Raw genomic sequence first — 22,721 nt, 5'->3', positions numbered from 1 at the left:
TAGGTGGAGTTTCAGAAAGAGAAGGAGCTTCTTAAAGAGACAGATGCCCAATTTCAAGGCGTTAAATTATGATGCAAAATCAACTGAAGGCAACGTAGTCACTTGACTGTGTTATAAAATGGCACTATGTACCTGGAAAACACATAATACCGCCTCTGAGGAATTATTGGCTTAAAACCAGCTCAGACATTTTTGCTGAGAAGTTACCTGCAAGTTAGTTCCGTCTTATTTTAAGACATCAGCACTACAGAAATTAGACCAAAACACTTGGTAGGATTTTGTGTTTTTGCAGCGTGTGAAGCTCCAGTTCTGGAACAACAGGTGCAACATGAACCCAGAACATAAACATGTAAACCCGCCGCGCGCACACAGGCCCCTCTGTCCGAGCGGCCGGATGGAGAGGGAGCTTTGATGTGATGCCCGCAGCATCTCCCATCCCCTCTCCTCCGTCTCTCTGCGTGTGTGTGCGTGTGTGTATCACGGCCACCCCTTCTTCATTTCCTTCTCTAGTCTTATTCTCTGCTGTTCTTTCATTTCGCTCGGCACCTCCCGGTCCCCTGAATCAGGGTCCCTCGCTCTCTCCGCCTCGGGCCATAAAAGAGGAGCAAAAGCTGATGAGTCTATGTGTGTGTGTGCGTGTGTGTGTGTGTGCGCGTGTGTGTGCGTGTGCGTGCGTGTGTGCGTGTGTTTAAGTGTGTGAACGTGGCCCATTATCCATATGCATATCTGTGTGTATTTGGCCACCTCATTTCGGGACATGTGCCGTGACTCAAACGCAATCAGATCGGGTTTCCATGACTACGGATGCCCCATTTAAACCGGCTGCATTGTGTCTCTGTGTGTGTGTGCGTGCGTGCGCATGCGTGTATTTCAGCAAACACATGCGTTCTCATTGATGTGCATCCGTAACGCAGTGCTTGCGTCTGTGAAATTTTCTTTGGTGCATATGAAGGGTTGAGGGAGGGGGGAGAAGATCCTCGGTGGGCGTGTTTCTGCCATAATAAGGAATATTGTTCAATGTTTAATGCAGCTGAAACTACAGCAGTAAGAGCCGGGGGGAGAGGGAGGGTAGGAGTGTGTGTGTGTGTGTGTGTGCGTGTGTGTGTGTGTGTGTGTGTGTGTGTGTGTGTGTGTGTGTGTGTGTGTGTGTGTGTGTGTGTGTGTGTGTGTGTGTGTGTGTGTGTGTGCGTGTGCGTGTGTTTTCCAACAGGACACAGAATCAAATATGGAGCCACTTTTAAAGAGGGAATCCTTCTTCTCAGGTCAGGGAAAGAATGCTATCAAGAGTTACACCAAGACTCAACGTCCAGTGGCTTTTCTTGGTTGAATAAAACCCCGGGTATGCCCCGCCCTTTTCTTACAGCCCAAAACTCCAATGTATTTTATTGGAATGTTATGATTTACATGATCAAACACAAGTTCGTAATGTAAGGTTTGCAATGTGAAATAAAAGCGACACATAGCGTTCTTCAAAACAGCGACCTGTTTTGAAGAACGTGGTCGTCTTCGTAGAACGCCATTTTTGCTGCGATTGCAGCTGCAAGTCTTTCATCTGAAGTTAAAAAGTTTTGTCCATTTTTCTTTTTGAGTTTGCAAAACAGGCACGTTGTATAATGAGTGTCTGCATTCACCAATTTACAAGTCTTATCAGATTCCCTGTCAGATTTAAGTCTGGACTTTGATTAGACTCATAACTTTTTATAATTAGAAGTGCATCGTTTATGATTTACTTTTAAAAAATTCTTACGATAATAAGATTTTCGATTTATTGTTGCCTCAACACATGCCAGCTAATGCTGTTTGAAAACCCCCAAATCTGTTGGTACTGTTAGTTTTTCTATTTTCTCCTCGGTTTTTCACAATGACAGCCTCAACAAAACCGATAAATTTGAAAATACGGTTAAATCCAGTTGTTTTGTGCAGCTTAGTGAAACAAATCACACTAAAGAAGCTCTGGTTGCTGTTTCATGTAGTCACGGCCATACGGTCACCTAATAAGGAAACAATAAATAGCTCTTATCGTCACTTTTATCGTTTTCGTGATAGCACCACAAGATATTGTGCTGAAACTTTTAGTCCGTGTCGCCCACCCCTGTACTTCTTCTAGATCAGTGTTTCTCAACCTTTTTCGGCCCAGCGCCCCCCCAGCCTTTATCCAGGTCCCTCGCCGCCCCCACCAAAGAATTTGCAGGCTACTTTGCACTGACTATTATTTTATTATTAATATAACTATCACTATTGTAGATGTTTTAATTTTTATGCTTGTTTCTGTATTTATCATCAAAAATAATTTCCCAGAGAACAACGCCATGGGAATAAAAATTATTTTCACAGGCGTCTACAAAAAATGCAACGAACATTCAAGTTAAAATCTGTAGGCCTAACAGCAGCAAATCAGAGTGGAAAAAATATTCTAATTTTGTACCATTTTCTAGTTGTTAAATATTCCAGATAAAAGATGAACAACATGCCAGTTTAAACTTTGGACTATTTGCAAAATGACTGAGCTCTGCAACATTAAAACATGGATAGAACTGTAACTACATTAATCATAGCTCTTCAGTGTTTCTGTCGGTTTCTGGTGGTGCAGCTCTGTGCTGCCTTCAGGAGAATGGGTCATCAGAGTATCATCCATAAAACTTCACCCACATGGCATTTATTGTGCAAACCAGAGCTTTCAGAGGAAAAACAACATTTCCAGGTCCTTTTAATGCCATACAAATATGAGACAGAAACATGGATTATATCTTTATATAGACCTGTCTATTGATTTAAAGATTAATAGTTTTACTGGACAGAAAATACAAAGAACAAATCTGGTTCTTATTCAAAACCTCATGAGTCAAATTTAAAGTGTCATGGAGTCACTGAACACCACCATGACAATAATACTGACATGAAAAATAATATTGAAGAAATAAATATATCAAATCTAAAATTAAAAACATAAGTAAGTGATCAGTTCTTTACTGTTATGTTCTGTAAGATATATTTATTCTCAGTACTAGATATGGTCTCAACAAACCCATGACATTTTAACAATATTATTTTACCTTTTATCTGGAAATAGTGTCTGTTTATTCTTGCCATAAAGTCCTCTGTATTAATTATTGCTTGAAAGGTCTTGCCATACCAGCTTATTCCTCTGTATTTACTTTAGTTTCTTAGTCTATTCTTGCATTTTGTTATTCATCCATTTCCATTTAGTTTCCTTTGTATTACCATATTATTATTGTATTATTTAGTATTATCCTCTCTTGGTTTATCGCTATGTCCACTTTAGTTAATTTCCTGTTGCTAAATTTATTTTATCGTTTATTGACCATCAGTAATTTTCACTCATCACCTGCTGCGCCGCCTAGTCGTCATGTGTTTCACATCATGTGTTGATTTTTCACTGTTCAGCGTCGGATTCTCTGTTTTTATGCCATAATTCACATCTAGTTCGTCGCTCCGTTTTATGTCCCGCTTCTCCTGTCTCAGAGTTTTGCGCAATGTCTTTTTTTTAAGCCCCTAAGGTGCAGGGCCGTCATGAAATATATCGATGGGGAAAAGACAGACTGACATAAACCTTTTAAAACAACGGAAACTATTTCTTCATTCTGATTAATGAAATTTTAAAGTGCTGTGTTGTTCTATCACACCCGTTTCATACCGGACCACTTACATCACTGGTGTTAACACTATAAAATGAACGCTCTCTATCGTGGCACCACCTGTGGAGGGATTTCTTGATTTAAATGGGTTCATTTTTCAGAGCGATACAAAGTCAGGGCATTGTGATTTTAGTAATTGCATGTTTACAAGAGAGATTTTCTGTTGTTATTCCATGGAAGCGTGCAGCCTTTAAACGGAAATAAAACACTTTTTAATACAAGTTGCTGCTTAACATGATCACAGAACTGGCAAAAATACCAGACAAAGTGAATCTCAGCAATGTCATCAGCCGGTGTAACACTGAACTGATGCGCCGGCGAAGCTGCTAGCAGTAGCGGAGCTGCGCCCATAAGCTACAAACACTGAATAGAAGAGCTGCCATCGATACAGTTGCAGCCAAGCGTGGTTTAATGTTACACAATACAGTTTTACCAAGTTGCTCAAAGTCTAAACTGGCATTGTTGTGCATTTAAGGTGTAAAGTTTACCTTCGACCAAACGCCCCCCAGAGGAATCTCAGCGCCCCCCTTTTTAAAAAATGTCCGCCAGCGCCCCCTGCCGTCCTCTGAACGCCCCCTGGGGGGCGGTACCGCCCACGTTGAGAACTGCTATTCTAGCCCATGAAATTCATTCAATAGTCGCTCTGGTTTAACGTTTATGCTGCTTCTTGTAGTCGCTAACAGTTATTTCCCTTTTTTTTAAACTCCATTTATTTCTGATGCCCTCGTCATAATGTCGCTGTCGCCACGTTTCACCACAAGGACATTGTGTTTTGCATAATGTGAAGAGTTACTGTTGTTTGTTTTCTAGGTGTCGTGCTCTGCAACTCCCCCAGAGTCACCGCAGACCTTTTGGATGCTTCTCTGCTTAACGCTGCCCCTCACTGAATTGTTTGCTTGGGTGGATAAACTAGTTTGTCTTGGTATTTTTGCAGTAGGTGTAATGTACTCTTTTTGCTGTCAGACGATGATGGCTCAGGATTTTGTTGTATAATCCAGCCTGTTCTAAAGTTCTCCAAATCGCTTGGTGTGCTATCCAAAAAATATTTATCAACCAACCGCTGACTACAGAAAAACAAATATCTTTTTTGGACGAGCTGATGAAGTGTGCACGTGCTCTCGGTTCTTCACAGGCCCCTCTCCTCTCCGCAGACTGAAGTGTGACATGTCGCCATTATTTTTAGACCACTCCAATACATCGACAGGCGCAGACAGGAAGAGAGATTACTGCAGGAAAAGTGACCGGCCTTATTCATTTTCCTGTCAACGTGGTCGAGCGTCAGCAGGCCTCCGATACCCGGCGCCTTGGCGCGTTTATCTATCTGCGCCGCTGCCCGGGCGAAGATCCGCACGCAACACCACGCATCGACCGTGTCATCGATTGCACACACAACTCAGAGGATGCATCCCCCCCATCCCACCCGATCCACCCCAATCGCACACACACGCGTGATCATATAGGAAACTCCTCTGGTGTGGGTGTTCAGATCATAACAAATGCTGATGAGTCATCTTTCTGTGAGCCCTCACCAGCATTTTGCTGCTGGAGCAGCAGTCCTCCTCTTTCCAGCAGCGGGGGATAGATGTATAGCTCAGCCTGCTTTGTCTGCATGCCATGCAGCAGTGTCAGGTTTTCTCTGGAAGACTACAGATGATCACATCTCTCTGTCTAACATGCTTTTTATATGACAAGAGATTGGCTGTCAAAGTAAAATAACTTCTGTGTGCAGAGTCACAACTTCTGTTTCGTTTTTTTTTTGTTTTTGGTTTTGGGTTGTGCTGGTGAGGGATGCAGCATGATCACTGTCCAAAAGCCTGATGATGCGTTTGTCTGTTTTGTCTCGGTTCAGGCTGATGAACTCATAACTGCACCCAAACTTACAACTGATGACAAAAATACCTGTTAGGTTTGGCACATTTTACACGACGCCTTGCAAAAAACTGTTTCAGCCAGATGTGGGCAGAGCGGCCAAAAATTGTACTCGAGTAAGAGTGGCACCACTTCAGCATACTTTTATTCAAGTAAAAATGAAAAGTAGCCGTCCAAGAAATTACTCAAGAAAGACTAAAAGAGAATTTGGTAACAAAAAGCCTATAAAAGTCTTGAGTGACTGATCAAAACATCAATCAATTAATATTTAAAAGTTACATCATCAGATGGACCAAAATATAAAGTCATGTGGAAATGTTGGAACCTTAAAGATCAAAATTAAAATAATGCAAATAACATCATTGCAAAAATAATAAAATCAGACAAATGTAAAAAAAAAAATTCCTAAATTAATTTGTTATAATATAAAACAGATGAAAAGTCAGCAAAAACTGCAGGTGTGTGTCTGAGTCTGGTGAATTTTTGGTTAAAACAAGCTTGTTTCTATTTCAGTGAAGTTGCTCAGCGGGTAGAGAATCCAGAAATGTTTCCCAAGTAAGAGTAGCGATACTTCATAATAAAGTTACTCAAGTAAAAGTAAAAAGTACAATGTAGTAAAAATACTCCTAAAGGTAAATTGTTTCCCCCTGAAAATTTACTTCAGTAAATGTAACTAGTTGCTACTCAACTCTGGTTTGAACCCTAATTCATTTTTCTACTTTTTCTCATTGCAGTCATTAATTTCAATGTATTTCTGATGGGATTTTTATGTGATAGACCAACATAGTGGTATATAATTGTTGGGCTGCAGCTCACAATTGTTATAGCAATCGATTGTTCTGTCGGTTATTCTGATGATTGATCGGTTAACAAAAACAGTAACTTAGTGTGAATAATGGAAGAAAAAATGGCCTATTCTTCGGATTCTTCAGCTGAAGATGTTGACAGACATTACTTTTTTTTAATCTAAAATGCAAAATGTATATATTTTTTGTACATTTTTTTATTTAATTACTGCTCTAAAAATGTTGGCATAGAGTGTGTGTATACTTCAATTATCGATTAATTGATTACTAAACAGTTGACGATTCCTTTACTAACCAATTAATCACGATTAGTCCGATTAATTGTTTGGACTATGATTGGAAGATTTTAACCCACCAACATGTTTGAATCTAAACCCTTGAGTTTTGGCTCTGGTTGTGTGTTTAAGATGGTGGGATCTTGTATTGCACTTTATCTAGTCCAGAGGAATCCACAGCTCTGTACACTACATGCGGGTGAGCTGTCCTGCCCAGAGACGCAACAACTACGGACAAACTCCTTCCTTCCGGCTCAGGAGGCCGACTACATGACTCTGGAGGAAGGAAGCTTCTCCTCCGACATCAAGCCATCTGCAGCCTCCAACGGGTCTCCTTGCCCTGTATTTAGCTCTAGTCGTCTAATTAACTCTGACCAGTGTCCCTGTCCCACAGCACGCCGCGGTCACCGCGGTGGAGGACATGGTGCGGTTTTAGCTCAGCACGCTGAGTTTTGGCATCATCTGCAACATGTTTGATCAGCCCCAGACATAAATCTTGCGTCTTGTCATGACTGTCTTATGGTTGTCGTTTTTAACACGTTTTAACCATCTGAGCTGTGGATCTCTGCAGCTCCTCCAAAGTTTCCGTGGGCATTTCAGCTGCTTTTCTGATTAACTAGTTCTTTCTCTGGACTCTCAGTTTAGCTGAAGGTTCATATCCTGGTAGGTTTACAGAGTTTTCATTTTCTGATTATGGTTGAACAGAGGACTATAAAATACATAAAGGTCAGGATATTGTTTATAACCTTTGCACAAGTTTCTCCTTGGCCTATCCGCTGTTCTTCGGCTCTTAAAGACGCTGGTTGTTGTCTAATGCTCTCTCTAAAAAATAAATAAATAAATAAAACCTCTGAGGCATTCACACAACAGCTGGATTCATACCGAGCATAAATTACAACACATGTGGACGCTCTACTAATAAGTTTGCTGAATCACAATAAAAATGGATGGCCCAGTCTTTAGCTTTTTATTTTTTTATTTTTATTGAAATGTAGCTTTTTTTTCTACTCAATTAGAAAGGAAATTGATCAAGTTCCCTCCAACGTTTTTAGCTATAATGTGAGAAAACGTGAGAAAGCTTAGGGGTTGACAGCAGTTTTTGCAAGTTATTGTGTGACTTTTGTTGTGTTCTTTGCAAGCTCGGTGAATAATTTGAAAAGCAATGATTATTATTTGAGAGTTCTCTCTCTGTTTTCTTCTACGGCTCAGCGGTTTGAGATCTATGGTTACGGCATGTAATCCTCGCAAACCGAGACTTATTACTGTGTAGCAACTGTTAGCTAACATGAGTCCTTTCTATATAACGTATCAACCGATTTCTAATAAATGAATAATGTTAATGAAAAGGCCTAACATAAACGTTTAGCTCTCCTGTGTCAAATAAGAAGAAAAAAAAATGGTTGCAGACTTCAAACGAAGGTCTCCGTGTCACCTCTCTCCAAAACGCAGCGAGGCTACTTGGATCAACATGGCGGCGATGAGGCGATCCCAGCTGAGAGGCCAAAGCTAATGCCGTGTAAGTGCAAAGATTAATACAGATTAATACTTCCCGTTTATACGAGTGCCAAAGAAACAAGATCTGAACGGAAGTGTGCCAATCACACAGTTCGTGAGGGAGGTGGGAAAAGCTCCGGGAAATGTTGGAGAAGCTGAAATCAAAACATGCTTCTTTTTTATTTCAAAACATAAGTATGAAATACTAGATAAATACTGCTATCTGTTATGTGACTTCATGATAAATCTGTGACCAAATATATATATATTTTTCTTTTTTTATTAAATAAAAAGTAACATTTCTGCATACAAAATTTCACATACCAGGAAGCTAAGTCTGAATGACTCAAAGCTCAACTTCACACCGTTGAAAGGCAGCGAAGTGTGATTAGAACCGGGTTTGGGTCATGTCCGAAAATAAGAACCGTTAGTTATGTTGTTTGTCCTCTCGCGCCCTGTCCTGTTTTTCACAGTATGAATTTACACACTCGAGAGAAAACGGCTCTCGCCGAATCTAACACGTTCTATCATGTTCAATTTCTTTGCCTGAGCAGCATGCAGGAAGTCGAGCTTTCCGAACAAACACTCCGCACGGAACACAGCGCATAAATTAATAAAGTAATGCATTAATGAATTATTCTCCACACCCAGTTTGTCCCAATTTTGCTCCTTGTGTGCCTCGCAGAAGTATAATACTACTGCAACAGATTGTACTGCATAGTAGTGAAGAGGAAGGAAAATTATAGGTGCTAGGGCAGTGACGATAAAACGATATCTATAAATTATCGTGTAATTGAAAATGTCAATAACATCTGACAAGTTAGGCTTTAAAATTCAGTAACAGAATTGTATTTAGGCATTTTTATAATATGGCGGAGAGATTGCAAACAGGAGAGTCAAGTTTGAAACAGAAATCGATTTAGAAACTTAAGACTTTTGATTTGAAACTGTGTCACAATAATTATCAAAACTACAGAGAAAGTGGCATGATGATCCTTTTTGCTCAGGTTGCAACAGTTTCAGTGCATGGCTTTCCAAATGTTTAAAATATATATATATATATATATATATATATATATATATATATATATATATATATATATATATATATATATATATGTGTGTAAAAGTGTGTGAATTTGTATTTGACCCCCTTTACTAAAATACCCCATTCAGAAGTTATTTTTATTTTTTAGTAAACATGACCATATTCATCTTTTGAGTGGTTTTCAATAATTTTCTGCATCATAGGACCTAAAATTTAGTTATTTTTTGAAAATCACTTGATTCCAGATCGATTTAATGAAGAATATCAGTTTCCAAGTCTATCTTCCTTCCCACCACCAGCTGAAGAAAAGCATCCGGACAGCATGATGCTGCCAAAAATATGTCTCTAGCACTGAATTTAACTTAGCTATATCACAATAAATAAATAAATAAATAAATCCCAAAAGAAGCACATGACGTATATGTGATTTGTAAGTGGAACAATGTGAACAAAAATCCTCCAGAATCTCCCATCGGCTTCATGAGAAAGAGGCATTTACAGTGGAAACATGCAGGACGTAGCTCACTCTGTGGCTTAAGCATGAATTGAATGCATTGTTTCGACTTTGAGTCATCAATCAACTAGTGATTAAGTCATGCTCTAAAGTAAAAGCGTTGCGCACACCCAACACCACCACCAGCTTTCTCTCTTTCTTTAACGTCGTCTGTCAGCAGCAGGCCTAACACAGCTTTCTTTCACAGCTCTGTGGACTGACCAACGTGTCTGAAAAGATCACGCACGCGCGCACACACATACACTCATATGCGCTTCTATTCGATTACTCGTTCGCACCGATGTATGCGAGGCGAGCTGCAAAGAAAGCCAGTGTGCACTGCGCTGTCCGTGGTGCTGAAACTGGCTGCGCGGTGCTTGAGGAGAACTACATTAACTGTGTGTGTGTGTGTGTGTGTGTGTGTGTGTGTGTGTGTGTGTGTGTGTGTGTGTGTGTGTGTGTGTGTGTGTGTGTGTGTGTGTGTGTGTGTGTGCGCGAGTGAATGCGTGAGTGAGTGAGTGTGCGCGCGCCACACTCCTGCACATAGCATTCACGGCGCGTGGAGATATGCGCTGGAGGGCATGTGCCAGCGAGTGAAGATGACACATCTCCTCATTCATTGATGAACGCTGCCGCCGTGGTATGGTGATGATGATGGTGATGATGATGGTGATGATGGTGATGATCGCAGCAACAGCAGCAGCTCGTGAGGTTCACTGTGAAACAGGAGCCTCCGCTACAACTGCTCACACCTCTTCATCCGCCGTTTTGTGGCTTTTTTAAATCGTCGGTCACTTCAGCCCCCCACGTTATAGTCCCGCAGCAGTTTTGAGCGCGAGGGAAGCACTCATGCAAAGATTGTGGCCTCCTCACCAACCTACACCAACCTGCACCACCAGGAGCAGCAGCAGCCGCGTCATCATCATTCTATAACCACAAGCAGCGTGGTGCGGCGCAGAGCGTGGCCACCCCGCTTACCTTTCATCCAGTCCAGCACTTGTTTTGGTGTCCATTTACTGATAGGCTCCATAACCAAAGCCATGGTGTCACAGTCTCTCCGAGGTGAGCGGCGCGGGACTGAATGCGGGCGTCATGCAACGACTTGTCGGTCACATCTGGAACGGCTGGATCAGAGGATGGAGGACGAGGAGGTGGAGGAGGAGGAGGAGGAGGAAGGGGGGTAAAAAAAAAGAAGAGAAAAGCCCCTAGCGCGGGTTTATTATCTCCATCGGAGCTCGGCCGCCTGCAGAAACGGTGAACGGGATGCGGTGGTGCAATCCGCACGCGCGCACAAACACGCACGCACACGCTATCTCCCTTCTCTCTCTCTCTCTCTCTCTCCCTCCCACCTCTATGGTTCTCTGTCTCTCTCTCTCTGTCTCTCTCTCTCTCTCTGTCTCTCTCTCTCTCTGTCTCTCTCTCTCTCTCGTGCCTTCCCGCCAGCAGCCCCGCGCGCTCTGTGAGAAGTGAATTCGGAGGGGCTGCGCGAAGAGACGGAGAGACCCCTCCCCGCCCCTCTACTCCTCCCGCCCGCCTCGCTGCAGCATCACGAGGGGCACCACGCATAATACGGAATGGTGCAACGCACACCATACAGGGAGGATCTCTCTACCCCCCTCTAACCTCCCCTCCCTCCTCTCTCTCTCATACACACACACACACACACACACACACACACACACACACACACACACACACACACACACACACACACACACACACACACACAAACAGACCCCCCTGCCCCACTACACACACACACGGAAAAAGTGGCTTTATGCAAGCCTGCACTAAATCGTGCCTCTATAACTCACAACTATTAGCACTATAGCCTCCACCGCAGCTGGTTTTAATTAACGGAGACATGCTAAATGCTAGAAGTGTTCCAGCTGGTTGCCATGGCAGCCCCGTTGCGGTAGCAGTTCGTGCCACAGCGCAAGGTGAGGACGTTTCAGCAGGTCGCCGCTGTCTGTGTGGAAGTTCTCTCTCTCTCTCTCTCTCTCTCTCTCTCTCTCTCTCTCTCTCTCTCTCTCTCTCTCTCTCTGATGTGATGATCGGCTTCAGTCGTCAGGCGCGGGAGCGCGAGCTCACCCGAGCTGTGAGGCGCAGCGCCCCCCTGCTGCGGGTTGTGGAAGACAGATGACGTCATGGAATAAATTCAATAAGAGCAGCGTTCAAAAATGAATAAGTGAAGAAACAAAACATGTGACTCAATAAATAAATCTTAAACAAGAATATAACAATTCGTTTCTAGCCGTCCTCGCAGGGTTGCAGCACATTTCTGACTCCAGCACTGCAGGAACTAGCCTGGAGGAGAGGCACACGACGAACACACACACACACACACACACACACACACACACACACACACACACACACACACACACACACACACACACACACACAGTCACTTTGACTTCTGATATACGTTTAATTTTTGACTTTGCATTATTTATTTATTTTTTTGTCTAATGGAGTTTGTTTAGTTAGTTTGTTCCCCCCCCAAATACTATAGTTAGTGAGTTACAGAAGGTAGTACGGCACTTTTTCACGGAACAACCAGAAACATTGTTTCATACTGACAGCCCCTCTGAAGAGTCAAAATGTTGATTGATTGAATGTTGATAGCAAAAAATACTTACTTTTAATGCATATTTTGTCTGTTAATGGGTTCTTTTGGGATAAACTTAAAGCAACATATGAAAAAAATGTTGTAAAATGATTAATTATACACATCCTGTGTTTCAGCTCTCACGGTGGTGATGTGTGGCTTACAATCAGTTTTCTTTATAAGTATATTTTAACATGTTTTAGACAAATTTTATTATATTCGGTGTTTCACGAGTAATTTTGCTGTTTCCATTTTAGCTGTGTTTAATTTTACAAGCGTTAACAACTCAGCAATTTTATTTCCTGTTCTAAAAAAAATATATATAAAAAATATATGTTCCTTGTTATTTATGTTAAAGATGAGATTAATTATGTGGATTATGTATATGAATTTATGTAAAATAGAAGTTCTTGTGTTGAATTCTTTCAATAGTGACAGATGTAGCTTTTACTTATGATTTTTTTTTCATTTGACATCTACTTTCCCCCCCATGTTGTCACATCACTAAGCTTTAATGGAACCAAAGTGGACAAAAAAATAATAATTAAAAAAAAAAGTGTCTGTGAGCAGCAATTTTCAAGACTTCTCAAAGATTCTCCCTTGGATTCGGGTTTGGACTTTGGGTCATTCTGAAAGAAAACATGTAGTTTTACACCATACCCAAGGGTTAGCGTGCAGATCAAAAAGTTGAGTAACATAAATTTCAGCATCATTTGACCGGAGGACCTTTACTTAAAACTTAGTTTAATATTAAAGTATGTTCTTACTTGTTTTTTTTTCTTTGCTGAGACAACACAGAATGTACATATTTTATGTATGTAAAAATATATATGTATATATGTGCCATGACAACATGGGTAAAATCATACTTTGACAATCTTGTTTCAGCCCATTTTTGTTGCGACTACATAAAAAAATTGAACTTTTTCACAACGTATATCGCCTACCCAACTTCTGCGTATCTTGAGAAGATACAGATAAAAATAGACTCTGAAAATAATTTTGACACCATGTTGTTTTTCTTCTTAATGCAAAAACCATCACCTTCATGACTGAGAAAAAAAAAATCAGTTGACAAGTTTTTTTTATTATTATCGTTATTATGTACAAGTAATAACTCATTTATGTTGCTAAAATGGAATATTTGGAGTCGGAGCCTCTCAACAGTGGAAATGAAACATAAGAAAAAGGACGTTTGTGGTAAAAGGCAGACTGCACCAGGCTAAACAATACTACTACTAATAATATTAATAATATTAATAATAATAATAAATACATACATATTTATAATTATGGTTTAATGGCATTCATCTTCACACATTTGCATTCAGGATATGCAGAGCATCTCCATTCAGCTGCTCCAGCTGTGAATATACGTGCCCTATCCAAAATAACACTAATGTGCTACATCACTTCAACAAATCCCACTGTGAGAAGGAAACAGGCCATTTCCCACTGCCTGCTTCCGTGCTGCGTGACCTCCCCCTCCAGCAACCCGCAGAACAAAGTCAACGGTGGGCGGGACGACGGGTGCTCAGTTTTCAGCCCTCTTCGGCTGTCACAGCCTTGATTTCGAGCGCTCATTGGCTCCTGTCTGCGCACACGTCACAATCATGATTAGAATTGATGATCGGGACATTCTGATTTCATTGTCTAGCAAAAAGGGGGACCGGGGAAGAAATCTGCTGATTTGGAGCGTCCGTCTGATTTTGACATCAGAAATGGTATGAAAGAAAGTGATTTCACTTTTAAGAGAAGCCCGCGGTAAAAAAGCTGCTTTGTTTTGATCCCGTCCGGAGCTGGGGACAGCAAGAGGAAGCTACCCGGGATCGGGAAATCATAGATTTGAAGGAAAACTTTAGCTGCGGCTATCCATTGGGGGGAAGCTATGCTAATGCTAGCTTAGCGTGGGCTGGCTCGGTCATGGCGGCTTTGGGCCTGCATAGCCGCCGCGGCGGAGCGACTCTTACCCGGTTTGTTTACTTTCTAGGTCCTGGTCGTGGAGTTTAGTCACGCGCTTCCTGTGTGGTTAATGTGTTTTTAAAGCCGCTGGCTGACGTGTTGACGGCGGACTCGTTTGACGTGCCCACTATTTGTTTGCTAATTCTCACCGCAGATTCCATATTGACTGTAGCCATGCGCAGTCCGCCTGCCAAAATAAACCTGCTGTGTGCTTATTGGTCGCACAACATTCCCGTATGGGACTTTGTGTTTATCAAACCCTCCTTAAAACTGGGCCACTGTTGTCTTCCAGCTCCCTGCGTTTCCGAATGGGTTATACTTCAAACTTTATACTTTAACAAGTCAGTCTACTTAAAGCTATGTTTCTTTTTTATCTTACCGACCTTACGGCTTCATGAAAAAGTTATAAATATGGCAATATGTGTTTACTAGACAGGGAAGCATAATCTCGCATCGAGAAAATGTATATTTCATTTGTTCAGAGCGGAAACACAATAACACCATGATAATTATGATAAAAAAAGAAAAACACCGGTGCCACAGAACAATCATATGAAATACATTTTACTTGATAAATTAATGCTTTTTTTTTGTTAGATTGATCCGAGCGTTTAAGAACTTTAAATTAATATGCAAAGTAATCCAGCGTTTTTTGTAGTTCAAAACACAAACAGAATTCAGTTAAAAAGTTACATTGTAATTACAGTAAACAATCAAATATAACTCTATAAATGTAATGTAAGTGGAAAGTGTGTGGTAAAAATAAGTAATACAATCCAATGGAAATGGTTTCATAGATGAATAGTAATTATTAACTTTGTAAAAAAAAAAAAAAGGGAAAAACTCCATCAATTTATCCTATTTCAGTGCTGATCTTTGAAGATTTCCACACACAAATAAAATAACAGAAGCTAAAAGTACACTATCACATCACTTTCAATGGCCCTCTACATAGTGTGGATGCTATTAAATTATGTCCGCTTTGCTTTCGTCCTCAGCCATTTTACACAGAGGTGTGGGAGGCACAGTGCAGCAAGATGACTTCAAAGTCGACAGCGAAGATCTAGAAAAATGGAGGTGGTGCTGTGATCTGCATGGCTGCCTCGTTCCCCTCTAGTAGTGATATGGATGCGTGGCCACAGAGGCGTGGCCTGCAGACTGTGAGTATGTCAGCGCTAAATATGCATAAAAAAAGACGTTTAGTTTTTGTTGCTGTGATACAGTACTTCATCACTCTGAGGGAAAAATTAATACAAGTCCTTACCTGAGTCCAATTGAAAATCTATTACAAGACATAAAAACTGGGGATCTTGGATGCTTTCTATCTAATCTGACAAATATAAATTTGGGTAAAAATCAACAGAAACTAAGTAAAAGGAAAAATATATATTGTGTCCATTTTAACTTTTCACAAATATGTGCAACATGCACCTCCACTGAGTCAATACTTTCTGAAGACCTATTTGCGCTACAGTTGCTACTGCAAATGTTTTGGTAAATATCTGTTGAGCTTGAAATGATAGCATTAATTAGTAGGTCACTATTAACGATATCAAAGTGTTCCCCAGTGCTTAGAAATAAAGTTACTGTGTCATAGCAGAAGATTCTTGCCATCCTCCTATAAAGGCCGGATAGTCCCTTTATCCCATCACCTCATACAGACCTTTGTGAAAAAGATGCTATTGACGAAGTTGGTCAGCAGCCGGTTTGTGGTGATCTGAGGGGTTTCCCTCCTTCTGCTTGTCTGTCAGATGAACCTTCGGTCTGTATTCACGGCTGAGCAGCAGAGAATCCTGGAACGCTACTATGAGAACGGGATGACCAACCAGAGCAAGGCATGCTTCCAGCTGATTCTGCAGTGTGCTCAAGAGGCAAAGTTGGACTTCAGTGTTGTCCGGGTAAGCCGGTAGAAATCGCTTGTGAAAAAGCGGGAAGGAAGCAAAACCTTTAATGGAAATGAGTCTAGTTTGTAGAGTAGGTGTGTTTTGCTGATACCTTCGGTAAAGTCTTGTACCGATTCCTTGTTGGATCGGGTTCCTAAACGGACCCCACGTTTTCTTTCCTGCAGACATGGGTTGGCAACAAACGACGAAAACTGGCCTCCAAAGTCGAGCAGAACGGAAGCGCGTCTCATCCCTTGTCGAGCCACGGAATAGCTGGAGGGCTGCTCTCCGGTCCCGCCCTGGCTGGAAGCATGCTGTCCAATCACAGCCTAGCAACGGGGGCGCTGCTTCCTGCTGACATAGCCGCTGCCCGAAACATCCAGAACCGCGTACACCTCCTCCCTCCATCCTCGTCTTTCCCCGCTCTCTCTTCGGCGTCTTCCTCTCCGTCGTCATCCTCACCCCTCAGCAGCGGAAGCAACAACAACAACAATGACGTAATACTGACTGGGATTTACTCTCTGAACCCCGTCCCCCGCTCTCGACCGAGACCCCAGGACCCCCAGTCTCAGTCGGACTCCGAGATCTCCATCCGCACGTCTTCGTCTCTGATCAACCAGGCTCTGCAGAGCAGGAGCACTTCCACGTCCTTACCCATCCACTCCAAGTTACTGACCCCGTCTGCCACGCTCCCGCCCCTGACGTCAGCCTCAGGTTCTTTAGTCTACACTGCAATCAGGAAGGGCACTTTATCCGTTGGGGACGGGGGGATAAGTGCCGGCGCAGGGCTGGTACCCCACAGCTGGACTAGACAATACGGTACCGTGCAAACTCGCCCTTGGTCGTCGTCTTCACAATCCCAATCTCAGCTTCAGCCCAGACCTCACTCCAACCCCCAACCTCAACCGCCTGCGCCGCAAAAGCCTCGAGCCTCCCTTCCGGCCCAGAATGCAGGGCCCTCTTCCGAGCAAACGCCTCGCATTCAGCAAGTCTTCACCCTGTCGGAGAAGGGCGACAGGGAGCGCCCGAGGCCTGGGCAAGCGTCCGCTCCAAGAAGCCAGGAGACCCACAGGCCGACGCCTCACCCTCTGGATGCCGGTCACAACTTCTCCATTGCCATGGAAACGGGAAACGAAGAGGACGAGTGGCTGAGGGAGGAGGAGTTGGCCAACATGGCCGCCCAGACACACATCCACAGGGAGCAGTCGGTGACCAACCCGACGGGAGGCGAAGCGTCCAAGGGAAACCGCACTCCTCCCGCCACGGGCTCCAGACCGGCGGCGCATCCCGGCAACGCGGCACTTCAGGGCAGCTACTCCCTCACCGTACAGACCTCACTCCCAGGAGAACCCAGCTCACAGGTAAGGACAGGTTTCTGTTTCGGGTATTGTTACTCCTCAAAGGGATTTAATGTGATTAACTTGTGTTTTTTAAACACAGCCTTCACTCGGTGTGTCTGCTGCCCCCTGGGTAATCAACAGCTCCAGAAAGAGAACAGTAAGTATTTGTGATCATCTACTACAACGTTCCTAAACGAAGGTTTACGGTCTGTGCCATAACAAAAAAAAAAAAAAATAAATCTTAACTATGCTTTAAAAAGGTGCAAATTCTGATGAAAATGATGTCATTACATCAAGCATACTGTGACATATTTTCTTCCAGGAATGTCTTGTGTTTTGCCCCATTCATTTTCCAATATTTTCTGACCACCATGTTTCCATGGGGATGGTGTGTTTTGTTTTCCCCTCTGTAAAACATTTCAAAAACCATCTGCACAGCTCTTTGTTGGCCTCTCTATTAAAATTTTTGACAATAATGCGACAAAAAGTGAAAAAAAATTATAGAAGAACAGCTATTTGTACATTTTTCTTGAAATAATATCTTTTTTTTAATTTTACCTCATGTTATTAGACGGTGGCTCAGTTTATAAAAAGCAGCCACATCTGACGTCGTGGATTATTGCCTCATACCTCCATTTCAGTCTCATCTTTCCACAGGACATTGCTCCAGATATCTTGTGGTTTGTTCAGATGCAACTTTGGAAGCCCTCAATCTGTCGGCCATGTTGTTTTTAGAGAGAGGAAGCCTTCGTTTTGCAACCGTTTTCTAATAAATCAAACTTGCTCAGTCTTTAGATGCTTATTGTAGAGAAGGGAAAGGAGCTCCCTCAGTCTGACCTCTTCCAGCAGCTAGTCCTTATTTTTTTATTTATCATTTTTTCCGCAGTGGAACTCAGAATTGTTTAGATTTTAATTTTAATTTTGAAAGACTGCATTCATGTCTGTAAGTTAAAAACCAAAAAAATTGATGACTGAAATGTTAAAATTAATCAGAATATGCCATTTAAATATAAATGTAAAAATCCACGTCATTTATTGAGATTTATAGCATTTAACTCCTTTTAGGAATTGCAAGAACCACCAGAGTCTTGAAATCCCAAAATTTTCGCTCATTTAATTATATTTTTCCCACACTATACCACTACAACAATTTCAATACTTTTTCTAAACTTTTCAAAGCTGTGCCAGAGCCCCTTTACCGGTCCGAATCCCGTCTGCTTGTCGCCCCAAAGCTGCAGGATCGGACCCAGTTCAGCGACGGCGACCTCGTCCAGCTGAAGCGCTACTGGGACCGCGGCATGACCAGTCTGGGCTCGGTGTGCAGAGAGAAGATCGCCGCTGCAGCCAACCAGCTCAACGTAGACACTGAGATCGTCAAGGTAAAGCTCTTCGCCGAAGGGTAAGCCCAAAGAGCTGCGTACGTTTCAGCTGCGGGGATTCCTGACTGTCTGCTCCGTTAGTTTAGATGCGAGGCGTCGGCATGGAGGTCAGTCATTCCTCTCGCGACTTTCCCCCTCCGGCTGTGTCTGCACCGGAAACGGTCGCCAGGAGTCAGAAAAGGCCGAGCCGCATCTTGTCGGAAACGCATTTCAGACACGAACTGATTCCACACAGCTGATTTCACTTATTTATTTATTTTATTTAGCTTTGGCTCTAAAGTCCAGCTAAAGATGAATGTGAATGTGCCAGACGGAACCAGAGGGACGTCTGTGGATTCTCCTGAGCGCCGTCACAAAATGGGGACAAGCAGCTTTTCTGGGTCACAAACGTTTTTTTTTTAAACTTGTTTACACAAAGTTGTTTAAAAGTCATGCAGTAATATATGTCGGGGCCAATGTCGGAATGCTTTTAGGCTAAATTTAGTCGGTCTGGATTGGTTCAGACACACACACACACACACACCTCCAGCCCTGTGCCTTCTCACTCACAAGGATGTTTGGTGCCAGAAAGGAAAAATGGTGTTCAGAGAGAACACAGGAAGTCTGAGCATTTAGTAACTTTTCTGATTGGGATGGTTGAAGCAATTCCAATTGATGTGAAAGGAGAACAGTCAGCAAAGTTCCTGTGCAATCAAAGGTTTGAAGTTTAGTTTAAGTCGTGTTCAGATTCGGATCGGTTGGAAAGAGGAAATAGATTCTGGCAGAAGGCTTTCTTTTTCTTTTGTTTCTTTCCTTCATTTTTCTGTTTTCTTTTTTCATCTATTCCTTTATTGTTTCTTTCCTTTGTCCATTTTACTTTTTTGTGATTATTCTTTCCTTTTTTCTTTCTTCGCTCCTTTGTTTCTTTCTTTTTTGGTTCTATCCTCTATTCTTTTCTGTTTTTGTTTTTTTTTCTTTTTCCCTCATTTTTACCTTTTCTGTTATTTTTCTTTCCTCTATTGTTTCTTTTATTTTTTGTTTTTATCTTTCTCTATTTTTTCTTTTTCTTACGTTCCTTCTGTTTTTTGGTTGTTTTTCTTTCTGTCTTTCCTCCATACTTTCTTTTTTGGTTTCTTCCCCCCCTTATTTCCTTTCTTCTTTTCACGACTGAACTGTTTTGTTCACATCTTTGAAACACTCTAAATTCTGAAAAACAGATTCTGGTACAAATTTGGAGGAACCTCGACTTCCCTCTCAGCTGTCTTTTTTTTTTTTTTTCTTTTCTTTTTTTTTTTGACCGGATAAGGTTTCCACCCCCCCCTCCCAACTATATATTTATTGGTCTGAACATTCCTTCAGTCATTTCCGTCTACATGTTGCCTTCTGCGTAAATCTCTTCATGCAGACGTGGATCAGCAACAGACGGAGGAAGTACCGCCTGATGGGGATCGAAATCCCGCCCCCTAAAGGCGGGCCCGCCGTGTTCACCAACCCGTCTCCAGGAAGCCAGTCGCCGGCGGCCGCCAGCCCCGACGAGGATCACCTCAGAACGCCCGAACTCCCGGATGACCTGACCGACGGCGGCTCGGTCTGCATGTCTGAAGGTGCTGGTTCATTTGCACGTGTGAACTCATGTGTGTGTTTGTTTGTTTATTTTTTTGTACAAACTCTTTAAATCTCGCTTTGTGTTCTCACACACAGACGGGACTGTCGATTCACACCACAGAGACGGAGACGATGAAAGTTACACATCCACTGCTGCTCCACTGGCCAATAATGTGGTATTTCATCAGTCACCTGACACTGCAGTAGAAAATTTAAAGTTTTCACTTGGAGAGTAATCGCATATTTTATTGGATTGGTCGAAACTTTATATGAGATTGAACGACCAAAGTGCCTCGGCAGATGTTCACTCCCCTCAAACTTTTCCACGTCTTAATACGTCACAATCACAAACTTCAGTGTCCTTTATTGAGACTGTATGCGATCTATCGACACGAGCGGAAAAGAGGACACATGAGGGTTTTCACATTGTTTTTAAATCAGAAAAAGCACAGCTGCTGAACCCTTGGCCGTTCTTCTTAGCAAAACAACTCGAGCTCCATTGTCACCTATACCAGATCTAGAATTTCTTTCATTATCAGGATCAATACTGATCCTGATATTAATAACGGATTGGTGCATCTGTGCTGTGATCTGAGTCATTTCACCACAGCTCTCTCTGTATGTTTGTGGTCGTTTTTATGAAAGCAATCGATTGCAAAAGAAAGACGGCCGAACGCAAACACCACCTTCTTCCTATTTTTTTGTACGGAAACGAAAAATGATTACTTCCGTTTGCAACTAAGCGATGCTTTGTGTGAGTCCGTCACATAAAAGTCCCATTAAAACGAGCCATTGATTGTGGCAAAACGTGGAAAAGGTCTGCTCGTATAGAAACATTTGCAAGGCCTTAAAAAGCTTTCATCCAACACACCTTATCGGTTTTTTGTTGTTTTTTTTTTTGTACCAGATAAGAACATTTTTCAACGACCTGCTCAGAAAACCTTTAAACATCAAACCGTGCAAAACAGAATATCATAAACAGAGAAAAAAAATAAAAGTACTGACTAAATGTAGTATAATGCACATGAAAAGACAACAGTTTTTAAGAGCAGGCACAGGAACGTCTTCTGCGAAGGGTCAGTTTATCCGATCTTTGTGTTTGGCAGAAGATCGAAGTAATCGATGAGGATGAAGAAGCTGATGAAGCTGGCGACTTGATGGTGTCAGACCTCGAGCAAATGCAGAACCTGCTGGAATTTAAGGTGAAAACTCTTTCACGCTGACCTAACGAGAGCTGCTGCATGTTTCTGTGGTTCAATAAAAAAAAAAAAGCTGATTTAAAAGAACTGTTTGTTTATGGAACTCTTCTTCTTTTTCAGCACGAGGAAGTGCAGTTCCTAGAGAACGAGCTAGAGAACCAAAAACAGAAATACCAGGAGCTCGCTAACTTCACAGAGAGCCTGCTCAGCGCTGTGAGGGACAACGACCTGGAGAGACAGAAGGTGCATTTTGAAATGTTCAAATTCGAAAAGTAACAAAATCCGTCCGACATTACCAACCTGACGGCTGCTGGATGTGTGCTTAGGAACTTTTGGCCAGTCTACCTCAGACGTCAGACCAGGACTGGGACGAGGCGGCGGAGAGGAACGCCCAGACGGATCCGACGCCCGACCACAGAACCCAGACGGACGGCTCGGCTCAGGCTGGCGAAAAACTCCCGCCGGTCGACGCAAACCAAGACCGCTCGGCAACCGAAGTCACCGAGCCCTCTGCATCAGAGGAAGAAGGGACAGAACTGAAGTGACTCTCTGCACTCGTACGAACGGTTAGCACTCCACTCAAAGACAGAGAGAGAGAGGCGGGGCGTAGCTGACGGTTAGTGGTCAACTCCATGCACAGTGCCTGTGGGCTGATGCTTCACTATGACTGTTGGGCTGAACAATGCCTTTTTTATTTTATTTAATTTTTTTAACTGCATATCATTCGCCTTGCTCTGGCCCAGTCTGGAGAGAACAATAAATGACCTCTAACCTAAACGTGTTGGCCCTTTTTTCTTATGTCAGCCTGGAAACACCCACCACACTTCAGTGATATTAACCTTTCGTTAGAAAAACTTTTTTTTTTTTTTTTGTAGATTACTGGTTCAATCAAACTGAAACTGCAGAAGTGAAGTTTATTTACTTGTGTAGCATCTTTCAGCAACAAGGCAGTGCAAACTGCTTTACACCAAAAAAACTGAGTAATAAAGTAAGATTTGATTCTAAGTTTTGTCTTTTCAACACTATTCAAGTCTGGAATGGTGCCTAAATGCAGATCCAGACACATTTATTGGTTGGCTGATGCCTCTAGGTTTTCAAACTCCTATTGGTCCTTTGGAAGAG

The 22,721-nt window shown here is 42.4% G+C and overlaps 2 protein-coding genes across 6 annotated transcripts in view; one reads left to right on the top strand and one right to left on the bottom strand.

The window, feature by feature from the left end:
- LOC103470921 (connector enhancer of kinase suppressor of ras 2) overlaps positions 1-11,175 on the bottom strand; it is a 76,653-nt gene extending 65,478 nt beyond the window's left edge. Inside the window, exon 1 of one of the 3 annotated variants that reach the window (XM_008419639.3) lies at positions 10,620-11,175. In XM_008419639.3, coding sequence (XP_008417861.2) covers positions 10,620-10,683 — 64 coding nt within the window. In that variant the 5' untranslated portion in view covers positions 10,684-11,175. The remainder of the gene's footprint in view (positions 1-10,619) is intronic. The other 2 variants (XM_008419641.3, XM_081611716.1) reach the window with 2 other exon arrangements.
- Positions 11,176-13,763: 2,588 nt separating this feature from the next.
- Positions 13,764-22,376, top strand: hdx (highly divergent homeobox). Of its 3 annotated transcripts, none has more exons than XM_017307121.2 (11): positions 13,764-13,976; positions 15,213-15,374; positions 15,966-16,112; positions 16,283-17,458; positions 17,538-17,594; positions 18,670-18,816; positions 20,201-20,399; positions 20,497-20,576; positions 21,510-21,602; positions 21,720-21,842; positions 21,926-22,376. In XM_017307121.2, the coding sequence occupies exons 2-11, from the start codon at positions 15,309-15,311 to the stop codon at positions 22,142-22,144; spliced, it is 2,307 nt and encodes a 768-aa protein (XP_017162610.1). In that variant the 5' UTR covers positions 13,764-13,976; positions 15,213-15,308; the 3' UTR covers positions 22,145-22,376. The 3 variants fall into 3 exon arrangements, with proteins under 3 accessions (XP_017162610.1, XP_008417864.1, XP_081467843.1); XM_008419642.3 differs by having other exon boundaries at positions 21,507-21,602; XM_081611717.1 differs by lacking the exon at positions 13,764-13,976 and adding an exon at positions 14,013-14,225 and having other exon boundaries at positions 21,507-21,602.
- Positions 22,377-22,721: the final 345 nt, after the last annotated feature.

This window comes from Poecilia reticulata, chromosome 10 (assembly GCF_904066995.2).
Source record: "Poecilia reticulata chromosome 10, P_reticulata-male-v2, whole genome shotgun sequence".
In the NCBI taxonomy this organism is placed as follows: Eukaryota; Metazoa; Chordata; class Actinopteri; order Cyprinodontiformes; family Poeciliidae; genus Poecilia; species Poecilia reticulata.
Note: the sequence above shows the minus strand (reverse complement) of the source record. Positions and strands in the feature narration are given on the sequence as shown.